General features: G+C 38.5%; 1 protein-coding gene across 1 annotated transcript in view; it reads left to right on the top strand.

Moving 5' to 3' along the window:
- The first annotated feature begins 929 nt into the window (after positions 1–929).
- Positions 930–16,327, top strand: part of UTP20 (UTP20 small subunit processome component) — a 100,559-nt gene continuing 85,161 nt past the window's right edge. The window contains exons 1-12 of the mRNA XM_014780317.2: positions 930–1,137; positions 2,071–2,151; positions 5,645–5,711; positions 5,827–5,959; positions 6,419–6,607; positions 9,741–9,822; positions 10,500–10,637; positions 11,104–11,259; positions 11,790–11,936; positions 12,021–12,155; positions 13,330–13,407; positions 15,456–15,634. Of these exons, the coding sequence (XP_014635803.1) occupies positions 1,093–1,137; positions 2,071–2,151; positions 5,645–5,711; positions 5,827–5,959; positions 6,419–6,607; positions 9,741–9,822; positions 10,500–10,637; positions 11,104–11,259; positions 11,790–11,936; positions 12,021–12,155; positions 13,330–13,407; positions 15,456–15,634 (1,430 nt within the window). The 5' untranslated portion in view covers positions 930–1,092. The remainder of the gene's footprint in view (positions 1,138–2,070; positions 2,152–5,644; positions 5,712–5,826; positions 5,960–6,418; positions 6,608–9,740; positions 9,823–10,499; positions 10,638–11,103; positions 11,260–11,789; positions 11,937–12,020; positions 12,156–13,329; positions 13,408–15,455; positions 15,635–16,327) is intronic.

Here is a 16,327-nt window from a genome sequence, read left to right as displayed (position 1 = left end):
GAACTCCAAGGTTCAAATTGGGTCCTCTTCCCTTCTTCATCCTCCTTTTCATCACTCTCTCCCTAAATGATCTCATCCAGTCCCATGGCTTCAAATACTTCAGAAGTTAAGCATATGTAAGGTATTTAACTCACACCTCCAGCCCTCACCTCTACACTGAGCTGTAGGCAGGAATGTACTATCTGTTTAACATCTCTCCTTGGCAATCTAAGATGTAAACACCTCAGACTAAATATTCCCAAACAGAATTATTATTATTATTGTTAATATTATTAATGTCTGTCTTCTTTAACTCACAGAACAGTGCTTAGCCCATAGTAGACTCTCAAGAAAAATTTGTTGAATGAATGAATAAGTGAAATATATATATACATATACACATACATACACACACAAAACTGTTTGTACAATTATGTTTACCAACACGACATTACGGTGGTAGGAAAAACAGCAAAATGTTAACAGTGGTTGTGCATGAAATTATAAGATTTTTCTTTAAAATTCCTCTTCTATTTTTATTTAGAACGTAGTGATTAAGCACATCAGAATTTTGGGCAGAGTGACCTCCGCCAGGCTGCCACTTACTAGCTGCACATCTTTGCTTTCCTCCTCTGTTAAAGGGGCTTAAAAATATGTACCTCATTTATACTCATTAAGCGTTCACAACGTGCTTTACTGTGAAACTCGATGTAAATAGCTTTGCATGATGCAGGGTACACAGTGAGGGACAGTGATTGTTAGCTGATTACAGGCATTTCTTCTTTTACAACAAATATGTAAAAAATACATATTTTTCTTGTAAACCTTTACCAAAGTAAGTACAAACACTTCACCCAACAAGCGCCTCCAAGACTCCGTCCGGCTGCCGGGAGAGTGCGCCTGCTCCGTCCGCTTCTTCCGCCCACGTGACCAGTTCAGGCTCCACCCCGTCTCCAACATGGCGGCGCCCAGTGGTTCCAGCTGCACGTGAGAAAGAGTCTGCGCGCCTGGGAATCGGAGAGTGCAAGTGTGTGAGCCAGTTTCCTCTCCTGTCGTCGGTAGCATCCCTTCGACCCTTCCCTAGGTCCTCGCGGCCGCTGCCCCTCTGCAGCCATGAAGACGAAGCCCGTTTCGCACAAGACCGAGAACACGTACCGGGTGAGCGAGGGAACTTGGGCCGGGAACCGTGGGTCCCTGCTGCCTCAGCCGTGGGACTGGCTCTGAGCGGGACTCCTGGGGCTGCAGTGTTCTGGGCCAACCGTGAGTCACCTGCCCGGAGGCTCTGGCAGAAGAGGGAGACTTTTCCGGGTGTAGTAAATATGGGGTGGGGAAAGAAGTCTGGACAACAGATTTCGCTCGTGGTTTATGGGGTCTGGCCTGCCTGGGAATTGTTTTTAGTCCAGAGTTAAATTCATTATCACGGACTAGTTGTTTAGGAGCTCTTCTCCTCTGCTCTTTTATCCTTAAACACCGAATTGGGGGGCGGGCCGGCCGGAGGAGGTGAGTGATTTCCAGCTACTGGCTAAAGACCACTTTATCTGTTTGCCCATTGAAGGTTTCCTTGTTACTGTACAGCCGTAGATCTGTATATATTTTAAAAAACTATTGTTGCAACGGCTGAGCTAGATATCTCTGGTTGTAGGGGGATATAAAACCTAACAGTAGATCTGTCGAGGCCACGACGCCAGCTTTCACCCAGGTCCACCACAGTCTAGCTTGGACATTTTATATTGGAAGTGGCGTAACTGAAAGAACTGAATATGTTCATAGAAGTATTTCATTATTTTCATGTGGTAGTGCACTGCATTTAACACTATATCTTTCAGTTTGTTTTTACACTTTTGTGATTCATCTGTGATGTCTACTTTGAAATGAGTTTCAAAACTCAATTATACATTTTATGATTGACTGAAAATACAAGTTTGAAACACTGTTATTTGTAATGATAGTACATGAGGAGGCTTATTGAAGGTTTAACCTTTCTGCTTTCACAAGAAAATTGTCCACGTGTGATTATTATACAGCATTCAAACAGATATTCAAGGTGTGATAGGTATTAAATGATGTCTCTTAAATATACTCTCCCCACAGTTTCTTACATTTGCTGAACGACTGGGGAATGTGAATATTGATATTATTCACCGGATTGATAGAACTGCAAGCTATGATGAGGTAAGAGAATGTTGTATTAGCCAATATTCAAGTAATCATAGTCATTTTTTAGTCTCTGTTCTTAGTAGAAGTGAATTGTTTTTCAGGCTGTTCCTTTCTGAACATGACACACATTAGACCTGTGCTGTCTAATACAGTAGCCACACATGGCAAATTAAATGTGAATTAAATTACAAATTCAGGTGCTCAGTAGCCATATGTAGCTAGTTGCTACCATATTGGACAAGTGCAGATATGGAACATTTCAGTCATTGCAGAAAGTTCTCTTGGGTGATGCTGTGTTAGACAATTGACTTGATACTCAGGTGGCTTCTGTATTCCAGCTTCTCCCTTTCCCGTGTGCATTCCAAGCACTGCTGCAGATCTGTATTCCTGAAGCTACAATTTTAAAGAGATTTTGAGCAAGTCACTTCCCTGGGGCTTAGTTTCCTCCTTTATAAAAAGAAAGGAGGTAGACTACATCATTTTTTCCTGTTCTAAGCACTCTCTAACTCAGTCACACCTCTACTCAAAAATCTTGCTTTTTGCTTCATCAAGACATTATTTTTCTGCTAGCCTTTTAAGGTCCTTTATAATATGCCTTTAACTTAGGGATTCAACATCACTTCTTACTGTTCCTCGCTTGGCTCTAGGCAGACTCTGCTCACTATCTGTTTGAATGCCTTGTCTCCAGTGTGAATTCAGTGTGTCAAGTGATGTTGTCTAGATAAGCGCATAATGCTTTGGGAACTGTTAGTGAAAGGAGTCTAACCTAAATTCTTTGAGGGTGTAAAGTGGGGCGTCAAAAAAGATGATGTAGACAAGGTGATACTTGAATTGAGTCTTGTTGTTTTATAGATTTTAGCATGACCAAGAGGACAGGAAAGGCTGTTTCAGGCTGAGGGAGAAGCCTGTGTAAAGAAACAGAGGCTAGAGAACGCATGTCACGTTCAAGAAACTGCAAAACAGTTCAGTGTGGTTATAATCGTGTGTAGGGTGTTTGTGTGTGTTGCTGGTGACTGGGATCAGGGAAGGGGGATTGGTGAGAGATCAAGCTGAAGAGATGGTCAAAGATCATAAAGGGCTTCATAGATCAAACTAAGTCTGGATTTTCTTGTGAAACTATGGGATATCATTCTAGGACTATAAGGTGGGGGAGTGAGTGACATGATCAGGTGTAAGTTTTAGTTCTCTCTGACTTTAGTGTGGAGGAAAGAGCAGGACTGGAGTCAGGACAACCAGTTGTGAGGATTTGGTAGTCATCTAAGTAAGACATATTATGGTGGCGGCAGTCAAGATGGAGAGAAGGGAAGGGTTTCAGAGATATTAAAGGAGTAGACTGGCTAGAACATGTGACCTGCTGGGTATGCAGGGAGGAAGGGAATGGGGTTAAGGTTTTTGGTTCCAACAACTGGGTGCTTGAGGATGTGACTTATCAAGATAGATTTATAGGAAGAGGAGCACGAGGTTTGGGGCTTGTTGAGTTTGATATACCTGGGGCCATCCAAATGATGATGTCCAAAAGACATTTGGATATATGGATCTGGAGGAGTACAGGTGACTTCAGAGGTGGAATTACTGATTGAGCATTCAGTATATGGTTTATAGTTTATGCCACAGGAGAGGTTGAAAGTACTAAGGGGTAGAATGTTAACTTAGAAGAGAAGAGAGCTTAGGGTAGGATCCCGGGCTGGATGGTGCAGAATGGCCTCAATCACATGTCTAACTGTTGACTAGGGCTTGTCCTCCTGGCCTCTTATTCTCCAATAAACTAGACTAGGCTTCTTTTCATGTTGGCAGAATCTTTCCAAGAGAGCAAAAGCAGAAGCTACAAACGCTCTTAAAGCCTAGCTTTGGCAGTTGCAGAATCACCTCCATTGCACATTATTGGTCAAAGCAAGTCACAAGGCCAGGCCAGATTCAAGGGGGTGACTCCATCTCTTGGTGGTAGGAGCTGCAAGTCGCATTGCAAAGGGACAGGGGTATCACAAATGGCTGATGTGTGCCAGTCACTGTTCTAGGCTCGGAATGCCTTCTACGTTTAGGTTTTAAACTCTTAGGTATATTTCTCTTCTGCCTTAAGAGACACTGAACAAAATTTAATGAGATTCTCTTTCTTTCGCTCTATTCTGCCTAACTATTGATTTTATTTCTTTTTTTTTTTTGTTAAAGATTTCCAAAGCATAATTTAAGGGTTTACCTTTTTTTTAGGTTGTGGAAGATTTGGCATGCTGTTTGTGTGTGCCTAAGTATTTGCCCTCTCTCTCCATGTATATATATATATTCATACACATACATACACATGTATGGTAATAATTTAATGATTTTACCTTTCAAAGTACAAAGTAATATATACTGTGTTGGGGCTGGCCCCATGGTGTAGTGGTTAAGTGCGCGCGCTCCGCTGCTGGCGGCCCAGGTTCGGATCCCAGGCACGCACCAACGCACCGCTTATCGGACCGTGCTGTGGCGGGGTCCCACATAAAGTGGAGGAAGATTGGCACAGATGTTAGCTCAGGGCCAGTCATCCTCAGCAAAAAGAGCGGGATTGGCATGGATGTTAGCTCAGGGCTGATCTTCCTCACACACACAAAAAAATTATATATATATATATATATACACATACACTGTGTTAACAAGCTAAACAACATAGTGGTGAACTTAGGAAAACCTGTTGTTTCACCACTCCCACCCCTTATAGCCAAGGAAACTAATAACTGACAGTTTGATATACATGTATTCTTCCATACTTTTCTCTCACACAAATATGTGCAAGCATTTATAGAGGTCATTTTTTAAAAGAAAAGTTCGTTCCTACCTTATGTTTCACTATGTAACTTACTTTTATCTCTTTGCAAGTATATCATCAACATTCTTCTAATTTAATATAGATATAACTTTTTAATAGGCACATGATATACCTTAGTGTGTAGAGACCATAAGTTATACCAACCATTTTCCTATTATTGGATATCTAGACTGTTTTATGTTTTCCCCCCACTATAATGAAGTGAATAAACATCTTTATACTGAGATGTTTGCAAATTTTATAAGAAATATCTCCAAAAAGAGAATTGCCAGGTCAAAGAACATACCTGTTTTTAATTTTAATAGAAATGCCAGATTACTTCCCTTCAAGGTTGTAGCAGTTCATATTTCCAAAAGTAGAATGAAAGAACTATAAGAGTCAGCACGTTTTTCTGGGCCTAAAATTGTAAAAAACAGAAAACATTTTTTTTCCTTAGTGTGACTATTGCATAGGTTTTAGAGAATTATTTGCTGCAACCAAGTCAACAAAATATTGTTTTTATAAATCATCTGCCCGTATTGTATACCTGATTGCTCTTTTAAGTGTGTCAGTTAATACCCTTTCTTAAAAAAAAAACTAAAAAGAATTTTTAAACTCTTGATCATCTTCATTGTTATAAGATATTGATATATCATTATTCTTTCTTACTTTGATCATAGTTTTTCTTTGAATTATCTGATTAATGGACTACTTTAATCTTGGCAGGAAGTTGAAACCTACTTTTTTGAGAGTCTGCTGAAATGGAGAGAATTGAACCTTACGGAACACTTTGGTATTTTCTGTTTTGTTTCTATTTTATTCACCCATCATTTGCATCGTATATGGTCAAAACAACTAAATAGTGGTGTGATAGAAAAGCAGAACATATTCTTTTTTTTTTCACCCAGGGAAATTTTACAAAGAGGTTATTGACAAATGCCAGTCATTCAACCAGCTGGTCTATCATCAAAATGAGATAGTTCAGAGTTTGAAGACTCACCTGCAAGTCAAGAACAGTTACGCCTATCAGCCCCTTTTGGAGTAAGTAACATGTTGAGAGAAAGCTCAATGACATTTATCTGAATTTTAAGAAAAGTTACGTTTGATAGCTACATATGCCTTAGATCTGGTATTTGTAATTTAGAAACAAGAATTTACCTTTTCTGTTAGATCAAAATATTAGTATATTACCATAAAGCAGAATCTTACGGGTATACTTTTTTGCTTTTGTTTTATACTTTTGAGAGAATCCCATTTTCCTTTGACACTATAGGAATGGTTGACCATAACTTGTGATGGAATGCACCTTCTTGCTCTGGCCTGATTTTGTTTCTGAACTCTTAAAATGAAAAATTTTATAAATCTCTTGAGATTTGGTTTGAAAGGTTTAATTAATCCTGTCATCATAGGCAATTTACTATCATTTGTGAAATAGATGTGCAGTCTTTGTTTTTTGATCTACATGTCTCAGAATCAGTTACTTCTACTTTTTTAATCCAGTTTGGTTGTACAGTTGGCACGAGATCTGCAGACGGATTTCTATCCCCATTTTCAGGATTTTTTCCTGACTATCACCTCAATCCTGGAGACTCAGGACACGGAATTGTTAGAATGGGCTTTCACTTCGCTGTCGTATCTTTACAAGTACCTGTGGAGACTGATGGTGAAGGACATGTCCAATATATACAGGTGACCCTTTTCTCTCTGTAATATGGAGTTTTTTTGGTTTGTTTGTTTTTAAATTTTATTTACAATTCAGTGCTATTTAGTAAATTTATAAAATTGTGCAACCATCACCACAATTATGAACATTTCCAGGCCGGCCCCGTGGCTTAGTGGTTAAGTGCACGCACTCTGCTACTGGCAGCCCGGGTTCGGATCCCGGGCACGCACCGACACACCGCTTCTCCGGCCATGCTGAGGCCGTGTCCCACATACAGCAACTAGAAGGGTGTGCAACTATGACGTACAACTATCTACTGGGGGGCTTTGGGGAAAAAAAAGGGAGGAGGATTGGCAATGAATGTTAGCTCAGAGCCGGTCTTCCTCAGCAAAAAGAGGAGGATTAGCATGGATGTTAGCTCAGGGCTGATCTTCCTTACAAAAAAAAAAAAAAATTTCCATCATCCTCAAAAGATTTCTTATGCCTGCTTATAGTCAATCCTGCTCTCCATCTGCATCAGTTTTGAGAGCAAAAGCCCTATACACATGCTGAATATACACATGCCTCTGTGAGAACAACTGTGTGCTTAAGTAGAATGATCCTCCTCAATAATGAGATTTTATTAGCATTTAAGTTTTGTAAAGTTTTTATTTTTCAGTCAAGGGCAGTCTTAATTGATATTGACAACCATGATTTCTGACTCTCACCCTGTGTTTAGTTAAGACATGCATAACATCTGTCATGCATGCCTGCTGACATGGCTGCCTGACTCTAATATGTTCTTTAATTGCCTTTTTCCTGGCTTCTGTCTCCAAACTACCTTTCCAGCTCAATCTCTATTTCCTTATACAAAGTTGGTTCTCCAGCCAAAGTGGTCCACAGTTTATTCCTCCAGTCTACATTGACCTGACCTTCCCTTATCTCTAGCTATTGAAATCATACTCCCACTCTCAAAGCCTGGCTTGGAGTCTATAACCTCCACAAATATTTCCAGGCACCTTGGCCAGAAGTGAAAGCTTTGTACTCTGAACACCTCTGGCATTCTATACCGCTTAGGTTACACAACTTCTATTATAATTGTTTGTTCATAATGTAAATCCTCTACAAACCTGGAAACTCTCCAAGAACCCTGTCTTTAATATCACGTTTTCCCAGCCCCTAACGTACTTATTAAGCCAAAAGAGACACTCAGTATTTATGAGCAAATGTGGGCCGGGAAAGAGAATGAATTCCATAGTAGCTTTTTGTTTAAAGTAAGGGAAAGATTGTTTATAATCTGTTTCAGTCTGGGACTTGATGGAATTTTCCACTTGGTGGAATGATTATTTCTACATACTTTAATTGCTACAGGAAAACATAGGATTAACCCTTGACTCCCCCACCCCTAGTATAGGTGTTGGTATGGGATAAGACTGTAGATTTTGTTTTTGTGCCACCTCCCTTCACCCTACTCTCCTTTGAACAAAGAATGAGAAAGAAATATTTTTCCGGCCTTTACTAGTTCTCTATGAAGCTTTTGGTAAAATGTTTTAGAAACCAAGATTACTTCATTAAAAACCAGCAAGATCTTGGGGGGAAATACAGTTTATTGGTTTCATGACTTTTACTGTTACTTTTTTATCTCCTAAGTCAGGCTCTCTAGTTCTAAATTTATTTGCTTTCAATATGACATCTTCAACAGCCTGAATATTTTCCTTGAATATTACTGAAACTGAAGTCAACTCATTCCCATTCAAGCCAGCTCTTTTCATTCATTCATATATTCAGTAAATATGTACTCTATGCCAGGCCCTGTTCGATTTCCCAGTTTCTGACAGGGATACCATCATCCTTCTCATCACTGAGACTTGGCACCTTAGAGGCATCTTTGACCCAGTTGTCTTCAAGGACTCTAAATCCTCTTGATTCTGTTATTCACACACTCAGTCAATTCAGTGAATATTTATTGAACACTGTCTGTGTGTCAGGCACTTGAGATACAGTTGCAAATAAAACAGATAAAAATTCCTCTTCTTGCAAAGTTTGCATTTTAGCAGGGAGAGAACATCTTGGGCACATGCGTGGCATCTGCGGGGAACAGCAAGGAGGCCTGGGTGGTGGAGCAGCATGTATAAGGGGAGAGTAATTAGGCGATGTCAGAGATATGGTGATAGGGGCCCAGATCATAATGGGCCTTGTGGATACTGTAATGTCTTTGGTTCCATTGCAGGGACTCTTGAAATGTCCCTTGGGTCCATCTTTTGCCATTTCCCTCTACAACCGGCCTCTTGCGTGCCCTTGTTTGCCCAAGCTTGTGACTTGAGCAGCTTTCTAGTTGGACTGGCAGCCTTTTCTTTCTTCCTTTATTTCATCCTGTATGTTGCTGCCAGATTAATCTTTCTGAAAATATTCATTACTTATTCAGCCAATATTTATTAGTACCTTCTGTGAGCAAGGAATTGTTAGGTACTGGAGATATGGTAAAAATAGAGATATATTCCATGCTCTTCTGTCATGAAGGAGACCAGTTTAAACAATGTGATTATACAAGCAATTATTTAGTTATAGCTACATGGCTATATGATCTTGAGCTGATTGCTTAGCTTTTCTGCCTCAATTTCATTATCTGTAGAATGAGGATAATAATATCACCTACCCCATAGAGTCGTGCTGATTAGATGAAGTAACGTAAATGTAAGCTCGGGTCCAGACTCCTCTGCTTAGTGTTCAGAGCCACTTGTTTACCTGGGCAGCTTTATCTGCAGCTGCCCTCCCCAACCACATCATCCTTCCTCTTTTAGACTGGCCTCCTTGATATCTCTTGGCCATGATCATTTCTGCACACCCCATCTTTGATCTTGCTTTTATCCCTAGTAATATGCACTCCAGTACCCACCTGAATTCTTCCCGTCATTCAAGGCTCACTACAAGTTTGAACTTTTCATGGAGTCTTTCCTATAACATCAGCACCACCAATCCTAGGATTCTTAATGTTTGTGACTTTCAGTCTTCTGTTCAACCTGAGGTTGTCTTGGTAATCTAATGAGATTTTAAACTACTATTTCATACCTGCTACATATTCCTTACATACCTAGCACAGTGTTGGACATACAGTTGACATGTCCTACATCTTTATTAAAATTATGCTTAATTAAACATGTCTTCTTTTCTCATTTATAGCATGTATAGTACACTCCTGGCTCATAAAAAACTACATATAAGAAATTTTGCTGCTGAAAGCTTTACTTTTTTGATGAGAAAGGTTAGTTTGATAATTTATATGTTTGTTACTCATTAATCCTCAAGAATCTGATGAACAGAAGCAGATAGTTTTTATAATGTGGTTATTATGGACTAATGCTTTTTTTATATAAACAGAAACCTGTTACTATTTTCAGTTTATCTCACCATAAGGTCGTCTTTGCTCACTAATATGAAATAATTTGGGTCACTCTTTTATTGTTATTTAGGTTTTTGGTAGCTCTTAGTGTGTTTATTTTCTCTAACTCAAGTCAGTTAATACATGAAGAGTGCGATTCACAGGAAGTTTTATAATAATTTCCTGAAAGGCACTGATGGCATAGTGTCATTTGTGTTTGTTTCCGTGGTAAATTTTAGAGGGTTTCTATAATAAAGACACTGGTGTCAAATTTCTTTTATATTCATAAAATATAATACTTTAGAAGACAGAATGTTGCCTTATGTAGTTTTTCTTGGTACATACTTTGATATTATACTAAAGAATTAATTACTCTTTTGTGTGACATTACAAGTGATAGTACGCTATTATAGTAGTTTGCAATCATTGCAAGTGTCTATTCCTTTTAGAATTTTGTCTTAATTACATTTAAATATGAATCTGTGGACTAGCAAATAATAAGTCTTCATTTGGATATGTTTATGTTGTAAATACAATTTTCCATTTGCATTTTGTTTTAGGTTTCCGATAAAAATGGTCTTTTCAATTTAATGTTTCTTGATCTTGAAGAACATCCGGAAAAAGTAGAAGGAGTCGGACAGTTGCTCTTTGAAATGTGCAAAGGAGTTAGAAATATGCTCCACTCCTGTACAGGGAAGGTAAATAACCGGGAGGAATACTTTGAGTTTATGTGAAAGGTATTAAAGAGAAAATAGATAATATTTACACAAACGATGTGGAGAGAGAATTGCCTAGAATAAATAGAAAGCACTAAATGGGGAGCAATAGGGCTTTAATAACAAGGCTTACCTAATGTAGGCCCTGGATCATTAGGTATTTTTACTTACAAAATCATTGCTCTTTTCTTTATTCTGTATCCTAGTAGGTAACATAAATTGGTTAATGAGTGAGGGTGGTGGGGAGTAGGCAGTTATATGATAAAATTCCCCATCCTACTTTGGAAATACATAGTTAACCGTCAAAGCTGCCATATCCTTGATTATTCCAGATCAGATTTTAAGGTAGCTTAATCAGAGTGGGAAATAATCAGAGTAGGAAATAACAGTCTAATACTTGAAAATGAGAGTGTATTTGTTCATGTTAATGACTCTTGGATTCCCACAGGCAGTGAAGCTAATTTTGCAAAAGCTAGGACCAGTTACTGAAACAGAAACTCAACTACCATGGATTTTAGTTGGAGAAACACTTAAAAGCATGGTCAAATCCACTGTGTCCTACATCTACAAGGAACATTTTGGTACATTTTTTGAATGTTTAAAAGTGAGTTCTAATTTTTTAAGGATTTGTATGTAATGAGTCCAAGAATTGATTGTTGTTGCCCCTAGTTTAGCAGACCACTCCTGGAGATTGTATTTTATAATTGTTGTCTTTATACTTTTACACACTTATTAGGATTTCCCTTCCCTCCACCCCCTGTACTATTTTTATTTGACTATGATATCTTGAGATACAGTAGAGCATAGTGGTTAAGAGCACAGGGTTTGAAACCAGACTGCCTCTGTCTGAATGTTGGCTTTGTCACTATTCCTCAGTCTTTTCATCTGGTAAATAGGGGTAATAATATTCCCTACCTCTGGGTTGCTGGGAGGAGATACTTGCAAAGAACTTAGAACAGTGCATTCAGAAATGTTTGTTGTTATTATCATTAGTGACTCCCAGTAAATGTGTCTTTTTCTTTCAAAGCAAAAGAATGTGAAAATTTGAACTGCTTCACACAATATTTTCATTATTGAATTAACAGATGAGTTTGATATTTTATGCTTATTGTCTGTTAAATTCTTTGTTTGCAGGAGTCACTTCTGGATCTACATACAAAAGTAACCAAAACCAACTGTGGCGAATGTTCTGAACAGATAAAAAGGTTGCTGGAAACATATCTGATACTTGTGAAACATGGAAATGGATCAAAGATAACCAAACCTGTTGATATTTGTATGGTGAGTTCCCAACTTAATTTGCTTAGAGTCTGTTCATTAAAAGCTGATTGCTAAGTGTGCATTGTTTTTTCTTTTATTTTACAGGTATTGTCTCAAACATTACAAATACCCCATCTCTCCACATCTTGCCGGGAGACCCTGTTGGATGTCATTTCTGCTTTGATCCTAGGAGAAAATGTTTCCTTGCCAGAGACCCTCATCAAAGAAACCATAGAAAAAGTAATTTACTTCAACAAATATTAATTGAGTATTTAATAAGATGTTTAGTATTGGGTAAGCCTCCTGGGGAGTACAAATAAAGTGCAGCAAAGGCTCTGTCCTCAGGGAATTTATAATCTTGTTAAGAAGATGTGAATGGCATACTGTAATGGAAATAAGAAAACAAGTTGAGCTAAAAGCTAAGTCTGTTGAGCAAATATTCACCAAACAAGTACAGCTTACCATGCGCTGGGTATGGATGAGGTATCCCAGGGTGGACCCTGTGGTGCCTGTGAGTTTTGATTGTTAGGGACGTGAGCTCTGGGAGTGAGTAGTTATAATCTGTTGAACTGATCCGTTAACGTCATGTTGAAACATAGCAATTAATTCTGCCTGGGGTTGAGGAACCGAGAACACTTTTCAAAGGACTTACATTTGGGATAGTCCTTGAAGAGTACATAGCAGTCTACCAGTCAGAGAAGGGGTTAAAAATGCTAGGAGAGGGAATAGCAAAGATGTGTGTAAAATGTCTGCCATCTGGGCATGTGGACGTATGAGGAAGTGCAATGTGTATCAAGGTTCTGCTTGGCTTTGAAAAGTTAGGTTGGATTTTATCCTGCAGGTAGTGGAAGGCCCTAGAAAAATGTTTAGCAGGGAAATAATTTGATGAGATTTGCATTATAGTGAGTTGAGAAGATGGATTGGAGGAAAGTGGGATTGAAAATAGAAAGATCAGTTAGGTTCTTCCTAGCTTTATTCAGTGCAGCATAAAGTATAAAGGAAGGTATAAAATCATGCTGCTTGCCCTTTTGTAATTCTCTGTATCTGAGCAGCTCTAAGACAGATCCCTGTGTAATCACTAGAAATGCAGTGCCCTTTGCATCTGTGTAAGTTCTTTTGGAGAAGGCCGAGCCCGTGGACAGAATACTCGTTCCCACCGTTTCCTTACTCTAGTTGCTTTTCCGAGGAGGGCTCAGTGCCTGTGTCTCACACCTGGGTGTGGCCCTCTGCATAGTGGCAAGTGCAGCCAGCAAGTTCTTTTTGCGTCCCTTGGCTATATTAACTTGTATCAAGCATCACACTACTTCCTGCTTGCAAGGTAGAGCACCTTGAAGGTTTTGGCTGTTTTTTATTTTCAGGAACAGGGAAAATACTCTGTGTACTTACGTTAATATTTTTTATCTGTGATCCGCAGACTTTTGAGAGCAGATTTGAAAGACGTTTAATTTTGGATTTTTCTGAAGTCATGTTTGCTATGAAGCAGTTTGAGCAGGTGAGGAGGATATTAAGTTTTAGATTTGTTTTGTTTTGTTTTTCATCTGTCATGATAAAATAATCAAATTTAAAATCCTGTGATGTTTTGTTTGTTTTTTTGAAAGGAACAGAATAAGTATTTGATATTTTAGTCCATTTTTTTTAAAGCAATTATATTCCAGTTCTAGGTCACAAGTGAAACTTGATTCCATATGCTAAGGCATTTAAAATGATTAGGTAACCAATTTGTTTTTTAATAATCCTTTGAGAAGTTATAGAACCATGTGGTAAAATTGCAAAAATGGTTTGTGGAACTTTTATGTGAATTTGAAGCATAGAAAATAGTTTCTGAAATGGTTTGCATTGGAGGAATGTTGCAAATTCATTTCATTGCTTCCAAATAGATACCTGAGGGAATGAGGTAGAAATCTTTCTCATCAAATCCTTAGTTTATTTTATCTCTTTTCCCTCACCCCCACCAGCCATTTGCTGCTCCTTATAACTGAGTAACCCCACAGTATACTTCATGGAAACCTTTCTCTGTATCTGTTCTCTCATTTTTCCCTTTAGTCTATAATAATATACATTCTCATTTGTTTCAAGAAAAAATTCTTTGTATGTGTCTTAGCCCTGTTCCTTCTTGCCCAGTGAGGGCCCTTTATCTCACTCTGGTTTTCTTAGCAACTGCATCTTTTTCTTCTTGCCTGTTCCCTTTGGTCTTTTTAAAAAATCTTATTTTGGTGCCGGCCCTAAGCCGGTGGCTTAGCAGTTAAGTGCGCGCACTCCGCTACTGGCAGCCCAGGTTTGGATCCTGGGCGCACACCGACGCACCGCTTCTCCAGCCATGCTGAGGCGGCGTCCCACATACAGCAGCTAGAAGGATGTGCAGCTGTGACATACAATTATCTACTGGGGCTTTGGGGAAAAAAAGGGAGAAAAAAAAAAAGGAGGATTGGCAATAGATGTTAGCTCAGGGCTGGTCTTCCTCAGCAAAAAGAGGAGGATTGGCATGGATGTTAGTTCAGGGCTGATCTTCCTCACAAAAAAAAAAAAATCTTATTTTTGTCAGAGTACTCTATGTATGTAGTTTAAAAAGTCAAACAGGGCTAAAAAACGGTGACTTGATTTGCACTTCCATCTTACTCACCAAGAGCAATCACATCTAATGATTTTTAGCTATTTCTTTCTGGTATTTACTTTATATTTTTTAATCATCTGAATACACTGCTTTTCCTTGATTCATTAGTTTTAGTCCTCATCTGTAGATTTCCCTTTATGGTAGATGGATTTTGGTTCTTTTACACCTCTCATCCTCTCAGTAGAGTTACAGTACAAGTTTTGGTTGAAATCATGTTCATCATATACTTAATCCTTATAAACAAGGAGTATTTTATAATTACATTTCCTTTTTTGTATACCTTTTCATTTTTCCTGAAGTTACTAATTGCTTCATTCTTTAAAAACTGAAAATTGTTTTCTTTAAATAGCTGGTCAGTGAGTCTGTCTTCCAACAGCATAGTAGAATGCCTTTCACGTGGCACACTGTCAGATAATTTAGCAGCTCAATTTTTCTTTTTTCTTTTTTTGGAGACGTTCCTCCTGGAGCATTTCAAGTCTGAATGGGTTGCTTTCTCAGCCCACTACACAGATGTCATACAAGGACTTCCGTCTGCTTTTCTCCTGTTTCCTGGATCCCATGTCTTCCTCTTGTTATAGTTTACTCTCTTATTTTGATGGAACACATTCTCCAGAGGTTCCTAAGAAAGAGTGGAAGTAAAATTTTGAGATTTAGTATGTCTGAAAATGTCTTTATTCTCTTCTCACACTATATTGCTAGTAGGCTGGGTATAGAATTCTAGATTCTGTCATTTTCCCTCAGAGTTTTTTAGGCATTGCTCTGTTGTCTTCTAGCTTCCATTGTTCCTGTGGAGAGCTCTAATGCCATTATGATTCCTGATCCTTTGTTTATGATCTGCTTTTTCTCTGTGGAAGTGTTACAGTCTTCTCTTCATTAGGTGTCTGAAATGTATATCTGTTAATAAATGTGATTTCCATTCTTATTTTTAGCTTTTTCTACCAAGCTTTCTCTTATATATTGAGAATTGCTTCTTGATTGATGATGCTGCAGCCAAAGATGAAGCTCTGGCCATTTTGGTCAAGCTCATTTTGAACAAAGCAGCACCTCCCACTGCTGGCTCGATGGCAATTGAGAAGTACCCTCTGGTTTTTTCACAACAGATGGTGGGGTAAGTTATAAGTTTTTATTCCCTATGATGTTGGTAGGATTACCTATTTAAAAATAATGCATCAAGAATACTGCAAAAAATGAAGATCTATATGTATCAACTGGAAAGATGTCCATGATATATTGTTATGTGAAAAAAGCAAGTTGTAGGGAGTATGTGTAGTATGATTTTTGCAAAGTTAAAAAGTATATATAATCATAGGAAAACATATGGAAGGATACACAAACAGGTTAACTTAGTTAATGTCAAGAGGATGGCAAGTGAAAGAAAGAGGTGACTTAATTTTCTTTAATCTTTTATTCTGAAGTTGCAGTTGGAAGAAATAGTACAGAGGTTCTGTGAACCTAAGTTTACTGCAATATCACAACCAGAAAATTGACATTGGTACAGTCCACTGACCTCATTCAGATTTCACCAGTTTTACATGCGCTCGTCTCTGTGTGTGTATGTACATGGATATATAGTTCTATGCAATTATATCACACATGAGGATTTGTAACCACCACCAGAGTCAAGATACAGAGCTGTTCTGGAACCACAGGATCTCTCATGCTACCTTTGATAGCCACACTCACCCTGACGCTCCCCACTCCATCCTTAACCCTGGCTACCACTGATCTGTTCTCCATTTTTATAATGTTGTCATTTCAAGAATATTATCTAAATGGAATTATACAATACATCTTTTGAGAT

Source organism: Ceratotherium simum, chromosome 25 (assembly GCF_057802395.1).
Source record: "Ceratotherium simum simum isolate JZ-2026a chromosome 25, ASM5780239v1, whole genome shotgun sequence".
Taxonomy (NCBI): Eukaryota; Metazoa; Chordata; class Mammalia; order Perissodactyla; family Rhinocerotidae; genus Ceratotherium; species Ceratotherium simum.
Note: the sequence above shows the minus strand (reverse complement) of the source record. Positions and strands in the feature narration are given on the sequence as shown.